This window comes from Haliotis asinina, chromosome 8, assembly GCF_037392515.1.
Source record: "Haliotis asinina isolate JCU_RB_2024 chromosome 8, JCU_Hal_asi_v2, whole genome shotgun sequence".
NCBI classification, from domain to species: Eukaryota; Metazoa; Mollusca; class Gastropoda; order Lepetellida; family Haliotidae; genus Haliotis; species Haliotis asinina.
The window spans coordinates 62478813-62506193 of NC_090287.1; the positions used below are offsets into that span (position 1 = coordinate 62478813).

Sequence of the window (27381 nt, forward strand, 5' to 3'; positions counted from 1 at the left end):
TTGGGTTGTTTTTTTAAAAAAAACTCACATACCAAAATCGTAAATTATAAATGAAGCAAAATACAACAGGTTAACAGATCAGTAAACTTATAAAACTTGGAATCTGATAGTTTTACATTGAAAAACACGAAATCTGATTCAACATGTTATCATAGTTTAAATCCTTATCATGGACTATATTTAAGTAATGATCCGTTTTAATATTCACCAGACGATATATAAACAAACGTCAACACATCCGGGACATCTGGATCAGACATCTGACCTTACCAGACCCGATACAATCAGATACTGTGTCCTTGAGCCGTCAACCAAATCACCTAAAACCTCGTCAGTGATTACTTTCTACTCTTTAATGATCTCCATCGCGATCGGGTAAGCACAGTCAGTAAGGTGTGACCCAAATTGATGAAGGTAAGGCATATAACTGTGTCAGTGGGCTGTAATAGTTTATAATTAGGTTCCAGCTCGCCATATCCCGCCGTGCAGCACACCCGTGACCAATCACATGAAAGGCCTCCCCTTGTCGTTCTTCAGTGAAGCATGAGACAAGCTAATCGCCAGGAATTGATGGCGGGTTTTGTCTTCAGTCAGCCAAACCGGCACATTAAAGCTGCTAACCCAAGGTTTGTGATAATTTTCTCTAATGCCAGAGGAAATGAGATTGATTGAGTAGGTTTGTAGTGAAGTTGTGTCGGTTGCTACACATAAAACGCATATCTGAGGGTAATCATGATCTACAAGCGGCGGCACCCAGTCAGGCATTTCCGGTTCTTGTGTTCGGGTGGACCAATCCGCATGCGTGTATGTAAGACTCATCGCTCAGTGCGTGGTCGTCCTATTGTGCTGTGACCAGTCCAACGTAGTTCCTTCACATTCCGATATCAAGTCAATTAGACAAGAGGTAGTGTTTTCTTGCTACCTGCCGATAATAGAAGAAAATCAATTATAGTGTACTGTCCGACTTTATCAGTTCAGCCTCGGGTCAGTGCGTACAAGTTTATTACGGTGGGTGACGATGGGATGGTGTTGTATAAACACGACACCATATGGACTTCCTGTGGTATCGCTGTTACCATGGAAAGTACAAGAACTCTGCCATGAAGATAACAAGTTAACACTCAGCACACACGGGGCAATCCGTCCTTGAGCATCCCTCATACAATATTAACTTCCGAAGTAAAACGCTAAACATTGAACCAAATAATACACTACACAAATAATATATACATTAATTACTTTAAACATCTACATTTTACTCATATTTACACTCAAATTAATATTCTTCAAGCAAGAGTTTTTTCAACCTGTGAGACTTCAAGCAAAAATGTCTTTCACAAATACAAAGACGTCAAGAATGATAGGAAGAAAAAGGAGAAAATTTTCTGGATCTTATACATGTGAGCTGAGTGCTCACAGATGCATTAATCGAAATATGGTATATTTAAGTGGTATAGTTAATCACTCCTTTCAAACTGTTGGAAGAACAAATCAAAATAGCAAGGGTCGAAACTCATGTCGACAACGTCATAACAAGAAGTTAGGATCGACAATGTACCATACTACACGACCTTGTGATTCCATAAAAACTTTCTAGCGACAGTAATATTGCTTTCCGTCTTTCAAACATGTCTGTAGCGGTGCCATGGAATGGTAAAGTGACACGACCTTCCTCGTCCGCAGTTATCGCCTAACGCCAAGCCCATTCATCAGCCAAATCTATTACCATCGGAATGTGAGCTAACACGATGTATCATGTCACATGACACTGACTACAGGCTGGTATGTATTCGGCATGAATCGCCTCGAGAATGATCCAGAAGGGGTAGTTTTGATTAATCAGTCATACAGAGACTAAGCAATCATTGCCAATACAGACCATCAAGTCTAGAATGTGTAAAATCTCTGGGCTCTTTTTCATTGCATTTTTTATTTTAAAAGATTTTTTCTGCAAAATATTTTCTTTTCAGAGACTAGCTGTTAGTCTAATAAACACATGTTCATTTGAACATGCGGGCAATTGAACATATACGCAAGAAATCTGGATTGGACCAGACTGTTACACACGTTATTGAAATGTTACAAAGGTGAAAAATGTTGCTGAAATATTGCACATTTAATCAAGGCCCAACACACATATAAATTAAACCACCATCGAGTAACTGTTGGTTTTTTTCGTGTCAATCATCATCAAACACGGGATTAAAATTGCAATACCCTGGTAGGTCATCATATAATATACATATAATCGCTAGGGTCTCATTGGGTGCATTTCAAACGCTAGCCTTCACACGACGAATTTCGGAGCCTCACGATAAAAAGTCGAACTAAGACATAAAAACGCGGTTTTAGGGATATCACATTCCAACACATGTCTTAAACATGTCCAACCGGTTTCTAATGCCCTATTGTTTCCGTTGGCCGCCTACCACCACCCACACAACCGCACCTGAATTTGGGGGAGTGATCGCTAAAAGGGAAGGATACGTTCCTGACACGGGTGCTACCTGATATGTGATGTGTTTGTCAACAAAGACCTGCAGTGTCAACTGAAGGGACCGGTAGCCTGTTCGCTTCATGGGCTGCAGATTAACATGTAAGTAACATGGTCGTTATGGGGACGGTATAATCATTTCCTGACCTTGATTTCCAAGATTTGTAACAAAAAAACATACAGAGAATCAAAGTTTACTTGTACATAATTCACACGCCGGAGCGATTTAGAGTATGTATTGACCTCATACGTACACACACACACACACACACACTAATTAAAACAAACAACCCCCCCCCCAAAAAAAAAATAAATAAATAAATAAATAAATTAAAAAAAAATTATTAATCGTATAACTCTTCAAACAACAACATATTTTGAAACGTAAGAAAACAATGATGTGTGGTAGTTATTTTTAATTCAAGCTGATGATGCTCTTTATGTCATGTGTTCGAATTCTGTCAGAGCGATAATGCACGTACATTACGATAGTTATTAAATGGAAGCCATTTACTGTAATTGTACTCCGTGTCGACAGTCGAGTAGAACGGTGGTTAAAGCATTCGTTTGTTACGTGTTCGATTCTTCTCCTATACAGTAGTTCAGTGGTGAGGCCCTGTTCCAAGCGTACAGAACATAATTTACATTACTACCCTGCACAACTCAAACCCATTTTGCTGCTGTTTGAACAGTTGCGATTTTGAACATGCTTACTTGGCTAAGGTGAGACCACATGTGTTTCGTTGCACTGGCCTCAACAGGAAGTATTGAGGACAGAACTGCTAGAAACTCTTAGGAGGGAAGCTGTCAAACACGGTCATCTATACAAGGACTTTCCGTTGCTAAACTTCAACTGATTAGCAACCCATTTCTGGTGCACGGCATCTTGGAGTTGATGGAATATTGTACATCGCCTGACTCAGTCACAATCGGCCCTTTTTATGTAGGATCGGTTGCAAACGTCTCACATAAATTTGGCGGGCCTGAGGTAGCAGCTTTGCTAAGCCTCCTTGCAAGAAGGAGTCAATTAATCTTTCAGCACACAGTGTATTTCTGTTTAAAATGTTCCAACGTTGTTATAGCAAATAATTGTAAGAGTAAATGTGAACTTATAATGCGCCTTTCCATGCACAAGGACCCACGCGCGTGCGCGCGCGCACGCACGCACACACACATTATGCAATGAAAACAGGTGAGTCTTGAGCAGTCGTTTGAAAGAATTAAAGTCAACTGCTGCTTTAATGGTGATAGGGAGAGAGTTCCAGAGCAGAGGGGCAGAACAGGCAAAGGATTTTCTCCAAACGTTTGCAACTTGAAACGAGTCGCGGAGAGTAGGTTCAGATTCTGAGAACGGATCTGTCTTTCTGGATCGTATGGGGGAAAAGGTTATTTTAAATATTCTGGATCTTCGCCATTCAGGCATTTGTACACAAAACATAATATTTTAAATACAATTCTTGATGAAACAGGAAGCCTGTACAGGGTTTTCATGATAGGTGTTATGTGGGATCGCTTAGAAGTTCTGCTTATGATACGGGATACTGTTGGATATTTTGTAATTTTGGTAGCAACGTCTGAGAAATACCATAAAGAAAGCTATTACAATAACCAAGTCTTGATATAACTAATCCCTGGACTGATAAGGTGACATATTCTGGCAAGGACTCTCAGATGCCAGAAGCATATTCTACACAGTTGATCATTAACATGGGTGTCCATCGCCATTTGTGAGTCAAGTGTAACTTCAAGATCTTTAGCAGCTACCACTGGTTGTATCTCTGCATCTGCTTCCGGACCTGCACGTTGTCAATGAAGCAGAGATGTACTGGACAGTTTTATTTTTAAGATTTGGATTAGCATTTACTATTTGTAAATATTTCCAGGGCACTCAAATATTAGTACAGGACTAGAGGGGAAACTTTCGACACATTTACAACAAATTCCTAGAAGATACGTTCCACAAAACCCTTTGCACAATCATCAGGAATGTTGAGCTAAAAAGCAAAAACGTTACCTTGGGTTTTTTTCGTGGTTTCTTCTGCAGAACACGTTGTTTTGCACTCTAAACCCACAATACTGTATTGAGCGACTGATCTCACGTACATCACAAAACATAATGGCCAGTATGGAGAAAGTGACATATTGGAGCAACTGAAGAAGCCGGGCACAGCAGGGTGTGCCATGAGGTGCTTAACGACTACATCTGCAGGTATGGTTAGAACATCCAGCTTCACATTCACATTGTCTTCACTGCCATAATAGAATACAGATGTTCACCCTACTAGGGCCCCGTCCCACAAAACGATCTGAGTACTAAGTATTACCCAACTTCCTTTTTACAACACAGGCGCTGAGGTCGTTTTGTGCACCCGTGCCGTGGCTTACTGCTGCATTGGTATTGGCGGTAAGAATCTAGAAACATCGTATCCTTACTTAATAAATCGATGCTCATGTTGTTGATCATTGGGTTGTCTGGACCACACTCGATTACTTACAGACCGCCGCCATATAGCTGAAATGTTGCCGAGTGCGGGGTTAAACTAAACACCCTCGCTCACTCACTAGAAACAAGTAACTACTGGACGTATTCGTGCATAACATGGTGTGTATTTTTTGAAACTACAAACTCTGCCAATAATCTGTTACGAAAAAACAGAAACCTTCCCAATTAATTTTCCAAAGTTCCGACATCCCCTCGTTTAGCTATCATATAATGCATGCATGTTTCCCTCGTTGGATCAGAAACTAGACATACTTAAATATGATCTCTTGCACAATGGCGGAAAACCAGTTTTATTACATGAGTTCAAAGTTTGGTTTCTGCTTATCTCCACAGCAGCACATTTAGTCATTCCGTGAAGCAGACGACTAGGCTGAGTTTCCCGCTAGACACCTGGGGGAGCAGACGTCAGACTGTAATTACCACGAGCGACGTCTGCAACTGTTGGGGTCACTGAGTGCACGGGCGGATATCTGGCGGTTTGTTTGTGGTATTATATATATGCGCATGGATGTGTTGATAACATAACAAGTGCATTATTTGGAATTGGTTTTGTTTGTTTGCGTTTGAAATAATCAGATAGATAGCGATGTAGGTGTGAACAGTTCCACGTGTGAGTACTTGGCAGATAATAAATATGTTGGCCTGTAGTGATGGATGACTATTTTTATCGTCAAATGTGAATCGATATTTGAAAGAATAATCTTGTTTTGGAATGACTATCCAGTCGAGTGAACTATTTTGCCGGAACTACTTTCACGATGCTATTCAGAGCAAGACGGTGAAGGTCATTCCACAACCTGGTACATTTATACCATTCCAAAAAAGTAGGGGATGTTCCATTTTGCGAGCATACCACTAGCCAATGCCAATGCATGTGAGAAAAGGTAATATTTATCCACATAGAATAGTTTCAAAAGGAATGGAGTAAATTGTCACATTTTCCTTTGATGTCTCTTCATCACCTGTTTCCCCCTTGGTTTCATCATTAGCACTTTTTTAAGCTTATAAATCCAATATCCCCTACTTTTTGAATGGCATATTATTATCCATTATATCTTTATGCTAAACTATAGATTTAAAGGTACGATCGCATATTTTACTGTGGATGAAATTATGTAGGATGTTTTGTATTCATATCTACATAGATTGTGTATTGAATGTGTGCATGTGTGCGTGCGTGTTTGATACAGTGAGACCCCCACCCTCTACGTTCAGGTTACACACACACACACACACACACACACACACACACACACACACACACATATATATATATATATATATATATATACATGACTGTATAATCTATCCTAGAAATGCTAAGTCTTTGAATGTCATTTAGAAGTGTAAATACATATACACTGATGCAACAAACATTCGTGCATCTCCTACCCTTCAATATTTCTACAGCAATAGAGAAATAGTGTGCGGGGTACATGGCGTGGTACAGAGCGTTGTGTCGCGGATGGTGTACTGCAAAGTAAAGTTCTTGGTGCCAATGCGTTGTGTGAAGTTAGTAGTACAGTGGGTGGTGTGAAATGAGTAGTACAGTGCGTGGTGTCCTGCGTGGTGTCCTGCGTTGTACATTGCATGGTGTGTAATGCGTTGTACAGTGTGCAATACATTGCGTGAGCCTGGCAAAGTGTATGTATAACGCTTGGCACATTGTATGGTGTGTAGTGCGTTGTACAGTGTGCAATACAGTGCGTGAGCCTGGCAAAGTGTATGTATAGCGCGTGGTACATTGCATGGTACAGTTCGTGGTGCAATAAGAGTGAGTGAGTTAATTTTATCGCCGCACTCAGCAATATTCCAGCTATATGGAGGAGGTCTGTAATTAATCAAATCTGAACCAGACAATCCAGTGATCAGACAGCACGAGCATTGTTCTACGTAGTTGGGATACGATGACGTGTGTCAACCAAGTCAGCGAGCCGGACCACCCGATCCCGTTAGTCGCCTCTTTCGATATGCATGGGTTGCTGAAGATCAAATCTTACCCCTTTCCCCACAGGTTGTAGTAATTAGAGACATAGTGGCTTGTGCGTTGCGTGGTTGAGTGGGTGGCATAGTGCGTGGTACAGTGCGTGGTGCCATGCGTGGTACAATGCGCGGTGAGATGCTGTTGTTGCCGCAGCCCATGGATGTTTTTTCACTGCCATATCACATTCTAGCTTGTTACGTAAGTGAACTGAGTCGGGCACAAAATAATATTGACGTGTTTCCATGATTAATATTATGTTTCTAACAAACCTCTTGAGTCAAGGCGTGTTTCCAAAGCTCCGTCAGTCATGAAGACAACACACAATGGACTCTGGAATAATGTTCAGAACCATGGTTTCTTTAATACGCTAAGGTATGTATAGTAATCCTCACGCATGATTTAACACATTTAATGATCACATAATTCACTTACACACAAAACGTAAGGGCCACGTAAAACTAACTTAGCAAATCAAACATTAATTTACAACCTATCCGAATCTCTCAAATATAACTTTTTTTAGATACGACGTGCCACGCAAGTGCGACTGGCATGAATATTTGAGCGTGTCGCCTCAACGCCTCCGTGCTCTCAATTCCATTGGGTCATTAGCCGGCGCGTGAGTGGCACGCGCTGTCGGGTGGGCTTGAACGCGTCGATATTGAACCCGAGATCACCACGGACTTGAGGAATGGGAGCAACGACCTTGATTGCAACAACTGCACTATACCGCCAGACAGACGCATCGATTTATACCCGCCAGACCGGTATGTAAATTAATACCATATTTAGACGCCCTCGTGTTTATTTACATTTCGGTCTCCCCAACACGGAGTAGAAAGGCTGAGGCCACGCCCTTCACACCACCGTGCAACTTGAATCGTTCCGATGTTAAAGAAAAGATACCGTTAGTAAAACAAACAACAAACAAACACAACAACAAATACCATGGAAAACTGAAATCTCTTAACATATATAGAGATTGGTTTCAGAGATATGGAATGCAGTTTGAACCATGTCACCATTGTTTAATCGGTGTATATCGACCTGTATCTGAACCTTCACCGAATAAGTTAAGTGATACCAGTATCAGTTCAATTCGCTAAACTATTTCTCGTACATATTGACGCGACTGCGAGCATTTGTATCGTTAGCCGCTCTGATCACGGAGCCCAGTCTGTTTGTGTAATACCTCAGCGGTATCGTCACCGACAAGTTCTTCTGTCGACAAATCCCGCTACCTGCCCACGTTAGGGGAATCCCCTCACCAAACGCTTCGGTTCGAGAGTAGTACACAAATAGCGCTTGGGTATGCATATATTTGTCAGGTATCACAACAGCGCGTTACTCAAAATGGAATCTTTGCAATCAGCTGGTCCAACACGTCAGGGGCAAAGACGACCAGGGACACGGAGACTGGACAAACGGGTGGTCAGCGCAGCAAGGGAGGCGATCCAGAGCGGCTCCCTCATCCCTCTACTAAAGGAGGAGCTCTGGTGTAAGATTCAGACCAGGCGTCTGTCGGAGGGACAAGGGGAATTGACGCTCCCCTCAACACCCCCAGTCACATCCAAGGTAGGCAGACTCGTTCTCGTATAAAACAAAGAGTTGTTAAAATGCCTGTGGGTAGTTATGTCTGTCCTCGCATAAACTGACATCATCGGGTCAGGGAACGATGTCATCAGCGGTCGTTTCTATATAATTCTAAATCGGGATTATGATAGTGATTTTCTGATAGTGTTGGGTACGTCTCGTCAGCACTTTTTACGACTGATTTCGAAGCATCTAGAACTCCATGACATGTCAAGACTTCAAATAGGTAAACAATTAAAATACATTTTTTTATGAAATAAAGCTCCCGTCCAGTCTTTGTTAACTGCGTCGGACTCTCAAATATATTTTGATAGCTCCTTTTTAACTTGCCGATTGTATGCCTCGTAGAAGAAATGTACGTTCTGGAGTAATAGAGGTCAGGTGATCGTGTGATCAACCGGGGTCACATAGTGATGAAATGGCTGCAATGCTGACTGCGGTTTAATACAGACCGAGAAAATGATTGGATAACGTGTAACCCTCAATATCCGGAAATAGTCCTTTCCCTGTGTTTTATGGCGAATATTTGTGGAAATCCAGATATCCGACCGCAAATTTTAGATTCATTACACACTCTGTATGTCTACGATAAGGAAATTTTCAACTTGCCCAATTGTCTGTTTTTAGTTGACGCCCGATGACATAGAAAAACGTTTCCTAAGACGTCAACAGAACAAGAACGCTGCAAGACGCTTCAGGGCCAAGGAGAAGATCAAGGGACATCAATTACAACAGGTAAGGAAATGAACTGATTAATAATGAATAAACAATAATATTTTAGCAAGTAAATATTTATTTATTTATTTATTTATTTATTTATTTATTTATTTATTTATTTATTTATTTATTTTCGCAGAAAATATCGAGGTTGGAAGAAGACAGAGTCTCTTTGGAGGCATTACGTAAAAATCTACGCCAAGAGAAAATGGGCCTTGTTTCAAAGCTGAGGGAACACCTCGTGCAGTGCACAGCCTTTGATGACGTATTTCACCACCACGACATTCGTTCACTTCATATACAGCCTTCTGACGACACAACAAGCGACCATCCAACAGTATCGTGATGCAGTTAAAAACCTCCCTGTGCATACATGTAAAGTACATTACCTTGACAATATGACCATTGATGCTTCAAATGTGTCACTTTTAAGTTACGACTGTGCCGCGTTTCCGCTTCGAATCCTGCCGAAAGTGGAATAAACATTTTCGTACCTTTTCCTAACGAGCCTCTTTTGGGTGAAATAACTAACTCGATCTTAACACGCTTTACTGGAATACGATGTCAGAGATATCATAAACGTCCACTTTAGCGTTGTACTAGAACTGAGGGCATTTATGAACTATGAGTGAGTGAGGTGACTTTAGCACCCAGCTGGAAGTATTCTCGATATATCACTTAGTGTCATCGTAACCCCCACGTGACGTTCAGTATGTCATCATGATACTCAGCTGTTGTACATGATTTCATGTCATGGTGACCTAAACTGTGTTTACATCAAACATATGTTTGTCGGTTTATCAATCAGAAAATCATTATCGACGATCGGTATACTCACCGGAACTGGATTCACACGAAAATACGAAAAATAATACATACATAACTATGTCTTTATACATGATTATTATGATGCAGGGATATTCGGTTTTAAAGTGTCAACAGGTACATGTGTTGATGTAGTACAATTGTACGACAAAATGCAAGATGACATCGTTTATTGCACCGCGGTATGCACTGGTTGTCAATGTGAAGGTCGGAGACCAAAGCGACATGTGCATCGTTGGTGTCGGGGGTTGAAGGACGTGATCTGTAGGTGATGGAACATATCGCCTCGACGAGTGGCAATGATAACGGAACCTATTCTTAAATGCACCGTTTTGAAATAAATGAATTTCCTGCTGAAATGTCTTGTTTGAGTGACGTTTTAGAAGTTGGCGTGTACAAATAGGACAATGGACAGCTTCTTTAGTGCGTGAGTGCGACGTTTCGATACAGGTTTTTGTACCGTTGTGGATAGCTGGGCTTGTGGTCTCCTGTTTGGTTGCTGAGGTAGTGAGTTGTTGTAGCTTCTTGGTGTATCCCGCCTTATTTGAGATGTCTAGTTTGTTGTGGTGATGGTTTGGGCAGTTCGTATGGATGAGAAGAGTTCAGGGTCGAGGGTGGAACAGAGAGAGGTGTGGAGGTCATTGATGGCGGACATGGATGTGGCCTTGACTTTGCGATGGTGTCGGATGCGTTCAGTGAGTTGTCTAGACGCTTGGTGAAGGATGGCATTAGCTGCTACAGACTGGATAGGGGACCCTGCTTGACAACGGTACAAGAATCTGTATCGAATTCGAAACGTCGCACTCACGCAATAAAGAAGTTGTTATCCATAACAATTTGTCCGATCCGATAAAATGTGCTATGTATTCTAACTGGACCTTCACTGGTCTGAATGGGACGTGGTAGTGCGTTCGGATATGTGGTAGATGGCTACCTTACTTGTAGTTCTATTACCGTGTTCGACACGGTGCCCTCACTGAGTTTCTGACAACGGTACTAGGTTATGGTACATCGCCATTGCACTTAGACCACGGTTTGGAGGCTTTCTTATCTAGCTATTGTTTCAGCAGGTCTTATGCTAATAGAGGCCAAGATGTAGCCTTGTGGTTAAAGCATTCTGACATCACACCTAAGACCCAGCGTTTAAATTACCTATGTTAGTACAATGTGTGAAGTCCATGTATGATATCCGCCGTCGAGACATTTCTAGAATACTGCTTAAAATCTTACTCATTCTTAGGCTAACAAACAAAGGAGGCGAACATACTACTGATGTTGGATTCGAACTTCCAACCAACGGACGTGGTAGCTACGGGACAGTGATCTCTATTCAGTTGAAGCCTTAAACAGCTGGGTCTCCTGGCTCCCCGAACTGAAATTAGTACACTTTTGCAAAAAAATATAATACAGTAAAAATACTCTTTTGTCCTAGTTTGGTGAGCAGTCGTATTGCCCGCGGGAAGACCGTAGGGAGAACACAGAGTGTAACGCTGCACAGAGCAGCAGAGAGAAGCGCGGGACAGCAGCACTGCATGCATGCATCAACCGGTGTGCAGCTGCATTTGAATGAAGAGTCAGAAAATCTCCCCCGCTGTCCTATACATTCACAACACGATCCATTTCCACAGAAACAAATAACATTATATATTCCTGACTCTTCGACACATTAATACGTATTTGTTCTCGGGGACATAATTAGTGCATACAAATGTTTTGTGTGTGACTCAACCCAGCCCTCCGTCCGTCTCCATCGCTGTGAAACAGAACAGATTCCTGGTGCTATCACCTCGCTACTCGCTGCAAAAAACTTTCAGACAGAATATATCAAACTGTCTACTTTATTTCACATGTTAGCATAATGGCTGGAATACAAGAACCCATTATCTGAAAAATACAGATAGGTCGTGTACACAGCCATAGTGATTCTAGTAAGCCCGTATGGGATACACACTACATATCGGTAGTAGATGCTGAAAAGCTATAAACTTATACCGGTGAACCAGCTGTCGAGAAAAATGCAAACAAATCATTTGTTCTTGTTTTTTATGATGTTATAATCTATGTAGTTTGTGGTATGTATTATGCTAATGTCGGCATCGATGACGTGCGGCAGGGTCAGGGATGTGCCTTGTTGCTGTGTAGTGTTATCAGAGTGAGTCAGCCTCTCAGCTAAACATACTCAGTGGAACACTTGGAGAAGGGTCCATGGAACTGTTACTATAAGCCCATTATTTATGTACACAAACGCTCTGCATACAACCTCTGCATAGCAGAGACCAACATTCCAACACCTTGTCCCAGTCTTGCGACCTGGCTCACATAGGATGGTTGTGCATACAAAAATGTTGTACAAACTATTTTCATAGACTCAAAACAACACGTCTGTTTTTCCTCAGGACTCCCAATCGATATTGCTATCATGGAACGTGATTTACCAAATACATTTACATAAATGCTGCTCATAAAAATCTGTGATATCACCTTTTATCATCCCATACAGTATCCCATGATGCATCATACGGAGGGCAACGACCCCAAATGACATTTTTTCATTATAATCACATTTTCTACTTTGGATCTAAATAAAAACGGGCTGAATTTTGATGAAAATTCTTATTTTAAGAGCAAGTCTTATATCAAACAATTCGAAGATACAAATTTACAGCTGTTCATATTGTTCACTGTTTCTAGATGGTGTAATAGTTGAACGCTTCATACCTCCTCTGCCAGTCATATCTGGGGTGGGAGTTGGGGTTGGGGCTGGTTGGTTGGTTTGACATATTGTACTGATGTTTGTTGTCTATGTTCCGTGATGGGCTTGGGCCCTGAATGGCAGACACATGGTAATGCAGTTTAGACATGTTGAACGTAACATCTACAGGATAATTGCATCTCTGCACAGTTCCGGCATTTAAATTGAGTGGGCGAGTTTAGTTTTACGCCGCATTTAGCAATATTCCGGAAATAACAAGGCGGAGACACCAGAAATGAACTTCACATATTGTACCAATGTGGGAAAGCGAGCCCGGGTCTTGGATATGACGAGCGAAAGTTTTAACTACTAGACTACCCCACCGACTATAACATCTACAGGATAATCTCTGCACAATTCCGGCTTTCAAACTGGGGTTCACGCGTTTGCTGCTCATAGCGTCATCCCTTGGTTCCCCTGGGCCAGGTTCAACCGCATGAAGAACCTGTGATAGCTTCTGATAATGAACATGACGTCATATCGCATCCGATCGACACACGTCGTTTTAAAATATGGGTGATTTGGCTTTATGAAAATTCATATGTCTCAATCAACTAACTTTCATGTAGGTTCGAATCCCAAATTGCTTTGTTCGCGTTGTTAACACAAAATGAATTCTGGCTACAACCTGCTTTTCTTTTTGGTCAGTTGCCTCACAATGGGAGATGATGTGGAACACTCTGGACCCGTTAAACCGAACTCAAGCACACACTAGTTGTATCTCCGCCCGTCTGCTTAATTGGGGAGGAAAACCCGTTGTTGCAGATCTCAGCGTTTTCGTCTTGGATGAAACACATGAGCACCCATATGACACTGATGAAGCCAAAAATATAATTCGAACCCATTCGCAACTATTTACAGCGAATTGCGGCGCCTGAGACGAGGGATCATGCGTATAGTCAGACAAAAGGTAAAATCTGAAGTTATACATAGAAGATTACGACAATGAGAGTGGTACCCTGTTTGGAACCGCAAAGTCTATGTGATAGGCTGACTGGCTGACTGACTGACTGGCTGACTGAGAGTTTGTTTTTACGGCGCAATATTCCAGCAACGTCACGGAGGGGGACACCTGAAATGGGATTTACACATTGTACCCATGTGGTCATTCGAACCCGGATCATCGGCGTTAGGTCCGGGATAGAATAGGTCTTCGGCAACCCATGCTTGCCATAAAAGGCGACTATGCTTGTCGTCAGAGGCGACTAACAGGACCATGTGGTCAGGCACGCTGACTTGGTTGACTCATGTCATCGGTTTCCAGTGGCGCGGATCGATGCTCATACTGTTGATCGCTGGATTCTCTGCTCCAGACTCGATTATTTACAGACCGCCGCCATATAGCTGGAATATTGCAAATGCGGCGTAATACTAAACTCACTCACTCATCAGAGTGACGAGCGAACGCTTTAACCACTGTCCCTATATGCTAGAATGATAGAGATATTGCCATTTCTCGGAACAGCATTACACATTAAGTCTTGAAAGATGTAAAAAAATAGGGTCATCATTTTGAAATCAATTTCTCTTGCATAGCAACCAATTATTCATATGGCATTAACACTACTATGAGTAACTGTTGCGAATACGATTCCTGTCGTATTCTTACCACCTCTTATTTTGAACGGTAGTGTGTAGTAAGTACACCACACTTTCTTTCAGTCCGAGAAGACGGAATGTCTCATACTTGCTTCCTCGTGTCATGCTGAGTTTACGAATAGCCGATATTTGTATTTCCATAAATGCTGATAACAGTTTATCATGAATAATTTTCAACGTGGACGAAAACAAATCTGTGAATCTGTACTCATGTATTTGTTTGTTTTTATTTAACGCCGTATCCGCTTCGTTCGGTAAATAATCGTGTCTGGACCAGAGAATCCAGTGACTGATATCATGAGCATAAATCCACGCGCTTTGGATACGATTAGTATCCAATCACGGAGCCTGATCCCGAGATCGTCTCTGACTACAGGAATGAGCTGCAGAAGATCAGTTCTAAGCCGGATCTTCACGTGTGCTCAGCACTTAATCAGTGTAAAACAACGATTTCACGTGCCCCACATCACAGTGGAAATAAGGCTACATGATAACAATAATGATAGCTTGTGACGTCATCATTTAGTTTGATGTAAACTGCCCGTGAAGACCCAGGGTATAGGTCTTCAGCAACCCATGTTTGCCACAAAAGGTGAGTTGCCTTAAGAGGCGACTAACGGGATCAGGTGGTCAGGCTCGCTGACTTGGTTGACACGTCATCGGTTCCTAGTTGATCAGATCGATGGTCATGCTGTTGATCACTGGATTGTCAGGTCCAGTCTCGATTATTTACAGACCGCCGCCATATAGCTGGAATATTGCCGAGTGCAGCGAAAAACTAAACTCACACAGCCACGCTGTTGTAATAGCAATATCACGGCGGGAGACGGGTTTCACAGATTGCACCCCAGTAGGGAATCGAATCCGGCATGACGAATGAACGCTCTAACCACAAGGCCACTCTGCATGGGTGAGTGAGTGAGTGAGTGAGTGAGTGAGTTACTGTTTAGCGTCACATCGGCAATATGCAACCATATCGCGAGGAGAACAATATGATTTATATCACCACTTTGTGTGAGCGTCTCATGTGAACACTATGGACGAAAGGTGTCTTCATACGCAGTCGGCTGTCTGGTGGAAAAGTATTTCAATATCACAACAAATCACATTTAATTGGCGAATTTCTCTCGTCTTGAATTTAAATTTGTAGCATCTGAGTGGGTTGGTGACTTAATCAGATTGGTGACACCAGCGAGCACGTGTATGATTCTAACGGTAAGAACAGCCAATTGTGTGAATTGCTGAAACCAGTTGCAGGCGGATCGAACACAACACGGATGGCTCTCGACGCCGATCCACCATACCATACTGGCGATAAATCTCAGCTTCTGGCAAACACCTTAAAGGCGAAATCACTAGTGAATATAAGGGCTGTTGGACTGTTAAACCATATTCGTACCGGCTGAGCTCTATATAATAGTCCCATTGTTAAAACACATAACACTGTAAGCTTATATGGTTAGATGTGTGGATGAGTTTAAAATTACTTCCGTCCTTGACAATAACGTTATGATATATAAAATTTTACAAACCTAAATATATTGATTTCATCCAGATATTTCTACTATTTTTATTATTGGTGTATTCAATAAAATTTTTCCTACATCCGTACTTTCACATCCTTCTTCAACATCAGCTTGTACTCGAATACCCAATGTCCGGCATGAATACAGAAAATGCCTTCTTGTTTGAATCCGGCGACCGATTGAGGCCCAAATCGATCAATTGATTAGATGTTTAACTATAAGTGGTCCCAGATGACATTAAGTCGAAATTGTCAGAAATTCCGTCTCCTTCCAATAATCGTGTATGTAGATATTTGTCCCAACGCTGCATAACCTTCAGAGAAGTAGCCCACCCCTGTTATAACCTACTCTCTCGGTATAGGCTATGGGCTAGTCTGGTGACTTGGTACTGCAGTTGGCTACTGGTGAATCACTCTCCCGTCGTCCTGTTGGTCAATACCTCTTGCAGCTAAGCGGTGTGAGTCACCACAGAACGGGGGTAACCGCTACTGCCCAGCGCAATTTATGCGTCATAGTGCGTAAGTTATGTCAGAACGAGTTACCTCCCTTCTATCAGTCTCAAGACACTTGACGGCAGCCGTCGATCGATACTCGCGGTACAATGCTGCCGGATGCCACAGCTATGCTGCAACATTAGGTCAATGAAATAACTTGCTCCAGCGCGTTACTCAATCTCTATAATGTTTTAATATGATTTTTCTCTCTGAATATATTTTCTAGATTTGAAAACTAAATTCAGCGTTACTTTCATTGAGAGTATTTTATAATATTGAAATTGATTAAATCAACTTGATAGCCAATGATTACATTCGGTTGTCCGCCATTACGTCAGCATTTATTATAAATCCACGAGAATCATGCAATGTTTACATTCATGAAAAATAATTTCTTTTAAATTTTGGTCGGCTTGGGGTTATTTAAATGTAAGGTAAGACCGAAATGTCATACTGAAACTAAATATGATTTTCCTTACTTTTCTTTGATTACGTGCAAAGCACTTCGGTTCGAGATTATCGTAAAACATAACATTGGTTCATATTTTTTCTCATCAGTTGCGGTAGCGTTGCTTACCTACAACCGTTCCGAACATGGACAGCTCGGACAGCCAAACAGACGATTTGTTTATGCCTGAGTTTTTGAATGAGACTTTTTGTAATGTAAATGATGAGGGGCTTGTGCAGGCGACAGTGGAAGTACTCAAGACTGGTCGCCTAACGCCTCTCATTAAGGAAGAACTAAAATGTACCATCCAAACAAGGCGCTTGTCAGAAGGCAAGGACGAGTTACAGGTGGAATTCAACAGCCCCGAAAAAACATCTGTAAGTTCAAAATCATTTCTCTCATACTTATTTGATCCGATAAACATTAACATACATTTTGCATTTTAAATTTTACAGTTTTTAAAATTCTTAAGTGTGAATTTGGATGAAACATGCATGTGATTGCAGCGTGGCTGTGTGCAGCGATCAGCTGTTTGTCTGAGGTCAAGCATGTTTTTAGCCGTAGCGTCCAGACGGTTACACACGTGTGTGTGGTGCATGCACGGCCATGTGCACTAGACGCCATTAGTAGCATACACGCGTGGATTTGGTCGCGCTAACTTTATTGATTTTAGTTCCTGCTGATCAGCTTCAGTCTGTGTCTGAAATCAGCTGATATAGACACACATGGGGAGTGGGGGGTGCTACCTGCACGATGCACGAGCAGAAAATCAATGGTTTGGCAGAAACGACGGCAGGGCGGGAGAGGGCAACATGAGCTAGTGTGACGGGATTGCACGCGAGTCGGCGTGGGTTGTGGGGAGTTACACGTAAAATTGATCAATACACGCGGCAAGCATGGTAGCATCACATCAGCCAGACCCACACCGGATACCGACAGACAGACAGACGGACGGTCGTGTCATGAATGGGAAACGTTAATATACTTGTCATATGGAAGGAGTGTGTTGGAACACGTACGGCCTGTGACCAGAAACAACCGGAAAAATGAAGTCTTCTAGCTGGAAACACGTTGCAACTAGCATTGCCTTCAAGTGGTAGCGACTGGTCCAAACCAGTTCTTCGGGCGTGTTTTGGTTGTGCAAAGATTTGCTGCCATCATGAAATAGTCAACATGTGATATTTTTGTGATGTTGAATAACAGTGTTAATATACAACATAAGTAAACGATAAACGTTTTCTGTGCGCGTTTCACTCTACATGGCCATCATGACGGATTTCATTGATGCCAATGGGTTTCTCGACAGTTGGCTACATGTTAATAACAAGACCGGTTTGAACCTGCTGGATCCGTCTCATTAGGACTAACTATCTTGTCTCACCGTGACCTTTCACATCCCTACTCATACGATAGCATCCACATAAATTGAAATGCAATTAGCTGTTTGCCACGTTTTATTTGACTTCGTTTTGCAAAAACAATTAATGCGTCTTTAACTGGGGAAACATGCAACAGTTTTCTGAACTGTAAAAAAAAGTTGAAAAATTGCATTGTCTGTTATGAAACATTGTGTGTTTCAACTGAAGATCACACAGATTTGATATAATTATCATAAAGTGAAGATTGGCCACAGCGTGCATTGTCTCTTCGCCCGCGCGTCAACACGGCCTGCCAACACGTGGGAGACAATTTAGTGGCGATGCTCGGCTACAGTGTAATCACATGCACAAGGCAGCTGTTCTGTTGATTTGCGCGAGCCGTGATGTAAATTGAGTTAAATCTAACACGCGAATACTGACTCGACAGACGGACAAAATAGCACGACAAACATTTCATATACATCACCACCGATAGAAAATTTAGCTGTCGTTTATTCACGGTTCTTCTATAGGGAAAAAATTTGATGTGATCATCGTGATTAGATTGAACAGTTATGGCGAACGTGGACGAAATGTATGCATTGTGGTTTGAATGTTCAGAGCGAGTTTCTTTTTTCTGATACCATAATTCCTTATTGGTACAATCCTTTATTAAAGTCTGCAGCTCCTTTTTTTGTTGTCTATAGCAGAGGTTTCACAGTGGACAGACTCACTGTGAAAGTCTCATTCCTTTGAAACAAGCCTGTCTCCACATAGCTTGTTGACCACGCTGTCTATGTATATGCTGTTTATGTGTCATTAACGATATCTGATGACATTCACTCCTATTAAATGTCAATGTCAGCCTCAGTCAAAATGAGGAAATTCTGGGCGTGACGTCACAATGACTGATCGTCACCCAGGGAGAGGATGGGGTGGGTGAAAACGAGGGCTTGGGATGGGGTGGGGGAGGGGTGGGGTGGGGTTGATGATGGAGAGGGTTGGATGGGTTGGATGGGCTGGATGGATGGTGGGAGGGAGGATTTGATGGGATTGAAGGGGTTGATGGATGGGTGGATGGTGGGGAGGGTTGGTGGTTGGGTGGGTTTGGGAGGGAACGATGGCGGGGAGGGCCGGGGTCGACCTTGGTTGATCCCAAATACAAATAGTCAGTGTTTTTTAGAATACAAAACAGGTAGAACATGACGTCACAGAGATGAAGTCACACCGCAGAGGTATGTTACGGAAACATTCACGTTAAAAGATCAATGCGCCTTTTAAAGGGGATTGTTTTCGTTTAATTTCACTTATTTTATTATTTTATATTATTTTTGTTTTAAATGGGGGTAGGTGTTAGTCACACACATTAGTAGATTCACTCTCACTTCAAAACACACAACTGAAGCTAATACTCACATACCTATAAAATTTAAAGTGTAATATGATTAAAATTTAATGTACTTAATGAACACAACACGATCAATTAATCAATGGGTTTTCATTTGCAACTGAACATTTTTTTAATTATTTTTAAACATTTCACAGTATATACACAACTGTTAAACATAATTTTACATGTTACCTGGTTACCTGGTAACCTATTAACATCAGACTCGATGTAGTAGAACACAAGCTTCAGATATTTGGATGGCAACGACCGTCAACACAATACGCCATGTTTTTTTTACTATGACGTGTCCTATAGTGTCTGTAGGTGTCAGTCTTGCACACTCACAGTATGAACTTGTCGTTAGCGTGTCTACTTAGCAGCGTTACTTAGTTTCAGACTGGCCCGCACTGCCTCTTCACCGGTCGGGCAGAAAGAGTCAGGTAACTCTAGGTAAACTTAACCTTGTGTTAAAGGATGTTTACTGTTTGTTTTTTAGTCCTTCGTAATGCAGATACTACGTAACCTTGTGTTAAAGGATGTTTACTGTTTGTTTTTTAGTCCTTCGTAATGCAGATACTACGACTTTTAATTGCTATCTCTTAAGCTTCCTAAATAGACCTAGTGTTGTAATGTTTTATGTTAATCTAAATAATGCCAAATACGGAAGCGAATCCGGAATCGAACTCTTGGAGTAAAATGTTCATGTTGATTGATTCCTGTAGAAGCGATATATGTACATGTATGTAACTTTATCATCTGCAATGAATATATAAGCATATACTGGCATGCGACGTTTTATCAAAGATGTGTGTTCTGTCAAAACTTCTGCAATAAACGACTCCTGATTGTTGGTTTCTTCAGTTACGTCCGGAGGAAGTTGAGCGCCAACATAGGCGGAGGGAGCAGAACCGACGGGCTGCCATGAAGTTCCGCCAAAAGAAAAAGGACCGAACAGAAATCCTTTTACGGGTGACTAGAGATTATCATATACTTGATCACTGAACTGAACCCAGTCGGCCAATCCATTCTCTATCAAAGTGTTATCATTATTTTGTTGTCATCATGACTATTATTGTTGTTGTTACTACAGCGATTGTTATGATGTAGGGACCGGCCACGTAATTACCGCACATTACAACGACGTGTGTCATCTTCGCTGTCATGGACTGGGCACATTTATCACATAGAGTTAACGAATGAATGAAATATTATAGCTGTACTAAACGGCCTGCTAATACTCGAGTCTGAACAGTCAAACTAGTGGGTGAAGATATGAGCATTGATCGACATCCTTAGGTAACGAAGGCAAACAGTCGGCAACCAAACGAATCCTATTATAACCAATCATTATGTCGTTTCGGGAGGCACGACACGTTATATTAAGTGCTAGTGAGGACAAACAGATGACATTGTGGGTAGAATGACAACGTCAGTGACGATATGAACCCATTCCTACGTGAGCAGTAGCAGTGGCAAGGCTAGCTGCAGGTCATCGTGCCCGGAAGTCATGACTCGTTGTTCATGCTTTCAGCCACCAGATATTCTTGTTTCAGAGTCGATTATTTACTGACCGTCGTATTGTTTAACAAACTATTGCTGAGTTCATCGTTACATAAGATTCATTTGGAAAGTACATATGGAACGGTTCATTCTTAGTGTGGTGAGATACTGACATGGATACTCTGTTGATGCATTTTTGTATCTTAGTAAACTCTGGCTCAGTATTATTTGTTACACGGCTATACTGAGTGTAACAAACTCGAACGGTGTCATCAAGCATACAACGGCTGCAATTTAGGGTACAGCGGGACTTAAGATCCCTTTGAAAATCACAAATGACTTGCTTAATGTTTTCAATTCTTCAGAATTAAGTTTTAGGAGTTTCTTATTAGCTTATATTTCCGCAAGATGACATCCTGGAATATTTACGAAAACGGTATTTTCAGCGACTGTTTTTATCACTCGCATGCGATCGTGCGGAAAATAGGGAAAATGAGGAATCGTTCGACTACTGTCGTTTTCGAGGTAAAGGTTTTAACGGTATGTGCGAATGTTAACCTTCTCGTTTCGGTAAGTTGTGTTCTGAATGGTCAGCTTTACTGGTTAGCTAACACTGACTATGGCATGATAAACTCAGTAAAGCAGTGTAACTAACAATACTCAGTTTACTTAGACTGGGTGTACAAACGTCTGCATATTTTGCTGTGCTTCATTTAACACATCTGTCTTCTACCTTCAGGAGACTCAGAAGCTTCAGAATGCCAACACGTCTCTTCGCGACGAGATAAACCGACTAGTGAGAGAGCGCAACCATCTCACGGAGGTTCTCAGTGCCCACCAGCCTAGGTGTAGCCTTGGACTCGCCACTGTCATTTTCCACGAACCTCCCTGAGCACGCTCGGATCTCCTCGGTGGTTTCCGCTCAGACTCGGGAGTTCCCGGAAACGTCCGAGGAGATCCTAACCTCTGCGTTCTCTCATGTTGCATCTTGTTCATCTAGTCATTTGTGATCATTTCCATTGCTTGTTTCCGTTGCTCAAGAGGACCAATGTTTGCTGCAGCCCGCTGGACGACACAAGCTTCCGCTGTTTCTATCAGTTCTGTTATCAAATAATTTATGCACAAATGTGCTCAAAATGGCAGCAAATATAGAATTAAACGATTATTTACAAAATATGAAAAATGCCTCCTGTTTTATTTCAATAATCACCTAAAAATATTTCTTGAACTATTTAGGTAAACGTTAGCACCACTGTATCTTTCCGTGAAGTCTGGTCTGTGTCGGTACCTAGTCTAATGGGTAAAGCGTTCGCTCGCCACGCCGAAGACCCGTGTTTGATTCTCCACTTGAGTGCAGCTGGTGAACCTCTTTTCATGTGTCCTTCGCCGTGATATTGTTGGAAAACGTGTATTGCGGCACTATACTCACTCAGTCACTTCTGCGACGCCGGGACCACACATGGCCAAGTCGTTTAAGTTGACGCTATTCACTGTGCACGGTTTTCTCCCCTCGATTCACCAGAAACCTATGATTGAGTGTTCGTCTCGATCATGTTTCTAGGCTTGACAGCGTCATACCATTGTTTGGTTTTACCAAAGTGGTAAACCCGAGACCTTCAACCATTGCGATTCTCCTCCGTCACTGAGCTGACACACCGTGACACGCCGTGACGTAACTTGAATACTGTCCTAAGTCTGTTATAAACTAACAGAATCCTCTCTGTATTCCTGAGCAGTGTTCAAACGAACAAACTGTTTGAGGCATGCGAGTGTGTCCTTTTATAATCGCGACTGCTGAATATGTCTCCGAATTAACGAGACACGTGTGTCGTTGATCGTAGTTGTGTTGATCGTACACACACACACACACACACCTATATATATATATATATATATATATATATATAACGAAGACGCGGTGAGCGGCTTAGACGGCTGCCTGTGTTTAATTCAGACGTTCTTTTTGCAGAAATTAACACAATATGTGTTGGTACGTGTTTGTTACCCTTCGCTGAGAAGGTGACGTGTATGCGTTACGTTGAGTAAGATCGGCGTTGTTTTAAGTGTGTGAACACCTTGAACAATGGATAAATACCTTTGCTTTCAGAGAGATGTTTATTTTAATAATAACTGCAAACTTTATACACAAGGGGTAACATGAGTCTTTGTGTGACATCATGTTATTTACATAACAGGATCGTTGACGGCACCGTATATGTATCGTGTCCTAAAGGAAGCTGTGCGTATTGGTCATTGGTTGAAAATTGAGTTCTACCGCGACACCTAAAACTATACTTCCAGTGTTTGATGTCCGATACCGAGTTGGTGTGAATACTGTGTGTTGAGATCGGTGCGTATGGCAACGTAGCAACGTAACAAAGACTGCGTTGCGAAGATTTAGGTCAGTGAATACAATCGTTGCTTAAATATACTTATGATATATCCAGTAACGTATGTATGTGATTACGATCTAGCCTTCTAGCATAAACTGCCCCTTGGCTTGCCAGGTGAGTTCGAATCCCGATTATATTTACCAGCACAGCAACGTGTTCGAGGATTTAACCAAAGTGGTTAACGTTGGAGACCCGTATTAATTTGGAATTTTGTTACGCTTAGGCTGACAAGTCGTAAGTGGAGGTATGTCTGAGTCTCCCTTTATCTACCTCACTCACTCTAGTGCAAAGAGTGACTTACTCACGGAGAAACGATTTTTCACCAGGTTTGACGCACACATATGTATTGAAGGTGAAGTGAAAACGTATGTCTGCCAACGTCCAGTTGACGTGCAATGGGCACGGTTTCAGAAAGCGACTATAACACTGCGACTGTCCAAACTGTTTAACATAGACGTACGACACTGATGAGTATCATCCTTAAGAGAGCTTCGAAAATCTAGGCCCAGGATCCTGGGTCCCGTTTCACTCTTGTAAGCCTGAGATCTCGCAACTTTTCTCGCAGTAGTCCTACTTCCAATCTTATAGTATATGGGTTACGATTGCTACGAGGAAAGTTACGAGATCTTAGACTTACGAGAGCTGTGTGAAACGGGTCTCTGGGGCGCTAAGATGGCCGCTAAGATAGCTTTGTGAAAAATAGCGACCAAAGCCTCCATTTTGGAAGCTCTCTTAAAGCTAAGATAATCGTAGTTAATGTGTGGCAGTTACGACCATCTAACACTAGAAGAGCTTTCAAAATCTAGAAATCTAGGTCCAGGAGCACCCTTTGAAGACATACGTATTTGAGAGGAACCTGAGACGAGAATGTACCTATTTTACGTGACGCAGGAATCATGTTAATGCTTGTCAGAAGAAAAGGTCAGGTAAAGGGGCATGGCACGGAGTTCAAGTAAGTGCTCATGATTTACACTAACATGTCTGAGTAAATGAGGTTTTATGCCGCTTTTCGCAACATTCCAGCAATATCTCGGCGGAGAACGTATGCTGTTTGTATATCAAAGAAAGTAAGTGTTTCACATCCAATATACGGATGTGTACTATCTATCCTTCTAGGGCTTTAAAAGTGGCGTAACTTTATACTCACTCACTCCTCTGTGCTATTGCCTAACTGTAGTTAAATCTCTCACGTTTACCCACCGACCAGAGACAATAACATCTGGTTGAGGCGGTACGTGAACATGGTGATGTCAGTCACGGCTAAGCCGAGTTCACCAATCCTAGTAAATGATACTACTACTCAATCATATATCAGGACTCAATTAGCTATTATCCACTCCTGAACTGTATTACTGTAGATCGACCAGCAGTGAGCGCTGCGAACACGGCCAAGTGGACAACAGGGCCATTTGTAGCAGTTCACTGGCTACCTGGCTCCGTGAGCATAGCCCCAGGACAATATGTTTCCAGGTCCACGAGGGGTATCGTTATGTAACTCCACAGAAGGAACTGGCTGAAGGGTTTAAATATGCTTAGGGTAATGCCCGTCTATGAAGACAATGAGTATTAGCATGTAATGTACTGCTGTGTTTGGATCGGTTTGATGAGGATAACGATAGGATAACTTTCATGCCAGCAACCAAATTGCGGCGGTCTGTAAATGATCGAGTATGGACCAGCCAATCCAGTGATCAACAGCATGAGCATCGATCTACGCAATCGTGATTCACACGGTAGCGTTCACATAGCGGGTTGTGTTACATGGAGTGAAGACCCCAAACACGTTATCACTGATGTGTGGATTTGGTGGGAGGGGTATGGAACCGAGGCACCATCGTCGTTCGGTGCTGCGAATTCTGGGATATCTAGAGACGGCAAAAAGGATGTCATTGTACATCATCATCGACACATTTCTCCAGAACACCATCATCGATATATGGTTCACGATCATTGAGCTGCGGTGGGGTAGCCTAGTGGTTAAAACTTTCACTCGTTACGCCGAAAATCCGGGTTCGATTCACCAACTCGAAGCCTATTTCGGGTGTTCCCCGATGTGATTTTGCTGGAATATTGCTAAAGCGGCGTTTACTGTGTAAAACTCACTCAGGAGCAATGGTGCATGGTCCTTCATCGATTTGATTGGAACGCCATCGTCACACACTGACATTGACATGGCCAGTCTGTACATGACTCACGGACAGCTACATCTATATATTGCCCACGGACACCACCATCTATAAATGAAATACGGACACCATCATCTACACATGACTCACGGACACCGTCATCTACACATGGCTCACGGGCACTACCATCTATAAATGAAATACGGACACCATCATCAACACATGACTCACGGACACCGTCATCTACACATGACTCACGGGCACTATCATCTATAAATGAAATACGGACACCATCTATACATGACTCATGGACACCGTCATCTACACATGGTCACAGACACCGTCATCTACACATGGTCACAGACACCGTCATCTCTACATGGTCACAGACACCGTCATCTACACATGGTCACATACACCATCATCTACACATGGTCACAGACACCGTCATCTACACATGGTCACAGACACCGTCATCTCTACATGGTCACAGACACCGTCATCTACACATGGTCACAGACACCGTCATCTACACATGGTCACAGACACCGTCATCTACACATGGTCACAGACACCGTCATCTACACATGGTCACAGACACCTTTACCTATCCATGGTCATGGACACCTTCATTTGAGCATCTATACGTGACCAACACACATTACCTTCTTTCGAAGACTCACAGACGCCATCGCCCATACGTGGTCATGAACATCATCATCAATGGATAGCTGTGAAAGGAGTGTGGCTCAAGGCGAATTTCATCGATGCATAGATGAGAGAAGGTTGTGGTTCCGGCACATCATTTGTCAGAGAGGTGTGTGATTTTAGAACAACACCATGAATGGATAGCTCTGAGACGGCGTTGTTCTAGAACACCGTAGTCAGTGGATAGTCCTGAGGTGGGCAATAAAAACCATCAAAATTGAGCATTGTGATAGCTTCATAGTTTCACAGTAGATTCACGGTCAGATTACAATCACAATATCGACAACAACTAACTTGACATGACCGGCCAAGGGAGACAACTGGAGGACAAGAACGATTGTGTTATGAAACCGTGATCAGTGAACCGCTCATCTACATGTACACATACGAGTGATCGTAACCGGCAACAGATGGAACATGCATGACCTCATTCTGTCCAGACATGCCATCTGTCGACCATGTCTTGGAGATGCTAGGTTGACGCGTACAACAACCATCGACTACTCTCAACGAACTTTTTGTTGCCCCGCAAGAAGAATACGATGGAATGAATCAAATTGCGTTTTGAATTTGAAAAGGAGTGAGTCTCGTCGAATCCGGATTGACAGAGAATACATTCACGGGCTATATACGGTGTCTAGCGTGATGGACAGTAGGGCGTTTTGGCCAATCGTCTAACAAAATCTGTGGTCATTTGACGTCCAACAACTCGGGCAGATGCTCCCGTTGCATCGTTAAACTATTTATTGATTTTAATATACCCGGAGTGAGTTTAGTGAGTGAGTGACGCCGCTTTTAGCAATATTTCAGCAACATCACTGCAGCGGACTCCAGAGATGGGCTTCAAACATTGTAGTCATTTGGGGAATCGAACCCGGGTGTTAGGAATGACGAGTGATCGCTCTAACCGCCAGACCGCTAACCTACTGCGTTTTAAAAATATATAAGACCCATAGTTACGACACTTTTCC

General features: G+C 42.3%; 4 protein-coding genes across 5 annotated transcripts in view; 3 read left to right on the forward strand and 1 right to left on the reverse strand.

Annotated features, from left to right (window-relative positions):
* LOC137294724 (atlastin-2-like) overlaps positions 1-27381 on the reverse strand; it is a 214813-nt gene that overhangs the window by 137341 nt on the left and 50091 nt on the right. The gene's annotated exons all lie outside the window — the stretch shown is intronic.
* LOC137294727 (cyclic AMP-dependent transcription factor ATF-3-like) overlaps positions 1-27381 on the forward strand; it is a 270414-nt gene that overhangs the window by 26681 nt on the left and 216352 nt on the right. The window lies entirely within an intron of this gene.
* On the forward strand, positions 7558-10475 carry LOC137294746 (cyclic AMP-dependent transcription factor ATF-3-like). 2 transcript variants are annotated; one of them, XM_067825842.1, is made up of 4 exons: positions 7558-7748; positions 8354-8556; positions 9202-9309; positions 9431-10475. In XM_067825842.1, the coding sequence occupies exons 1-4, from the start codon at positions 7673-7675 to the stop codon at positions 9635-9637; spliced, it is 594 nt and encodes a 197-aa protein (XP_067681943.1). In that variant the 5' UTR covers positions 7558-7672; the 3' UTR covers positions 9638-10475. The 2 variants fall into 2 exon arrangements, with proteins under 2 accessions (XP_067681943.1, XP_067681944.1); XM_067825843.1 differs by having other exon boundaries at positions 7652-7748; positions 8310-8556.
* LOC137294544 (cyclic AMP-dependent transcription factor ATF-3-like) lies at positions 17043-22318 on the forward strand. Its single transcript, XM_067825582.1, has 3 exons — positions 17043-17312; positions 20545-20652; positions 21923-22318. Exons 1-3 carry the CDS (start codon positions 17082-17084, stop codon positions 22073-22075), a joined length of 492 nt encoding a protein of 163 aa, XP_067681683.1. The 5' UTR covers positions 17043-17081; the 3' UTR covers positions 22076-22318.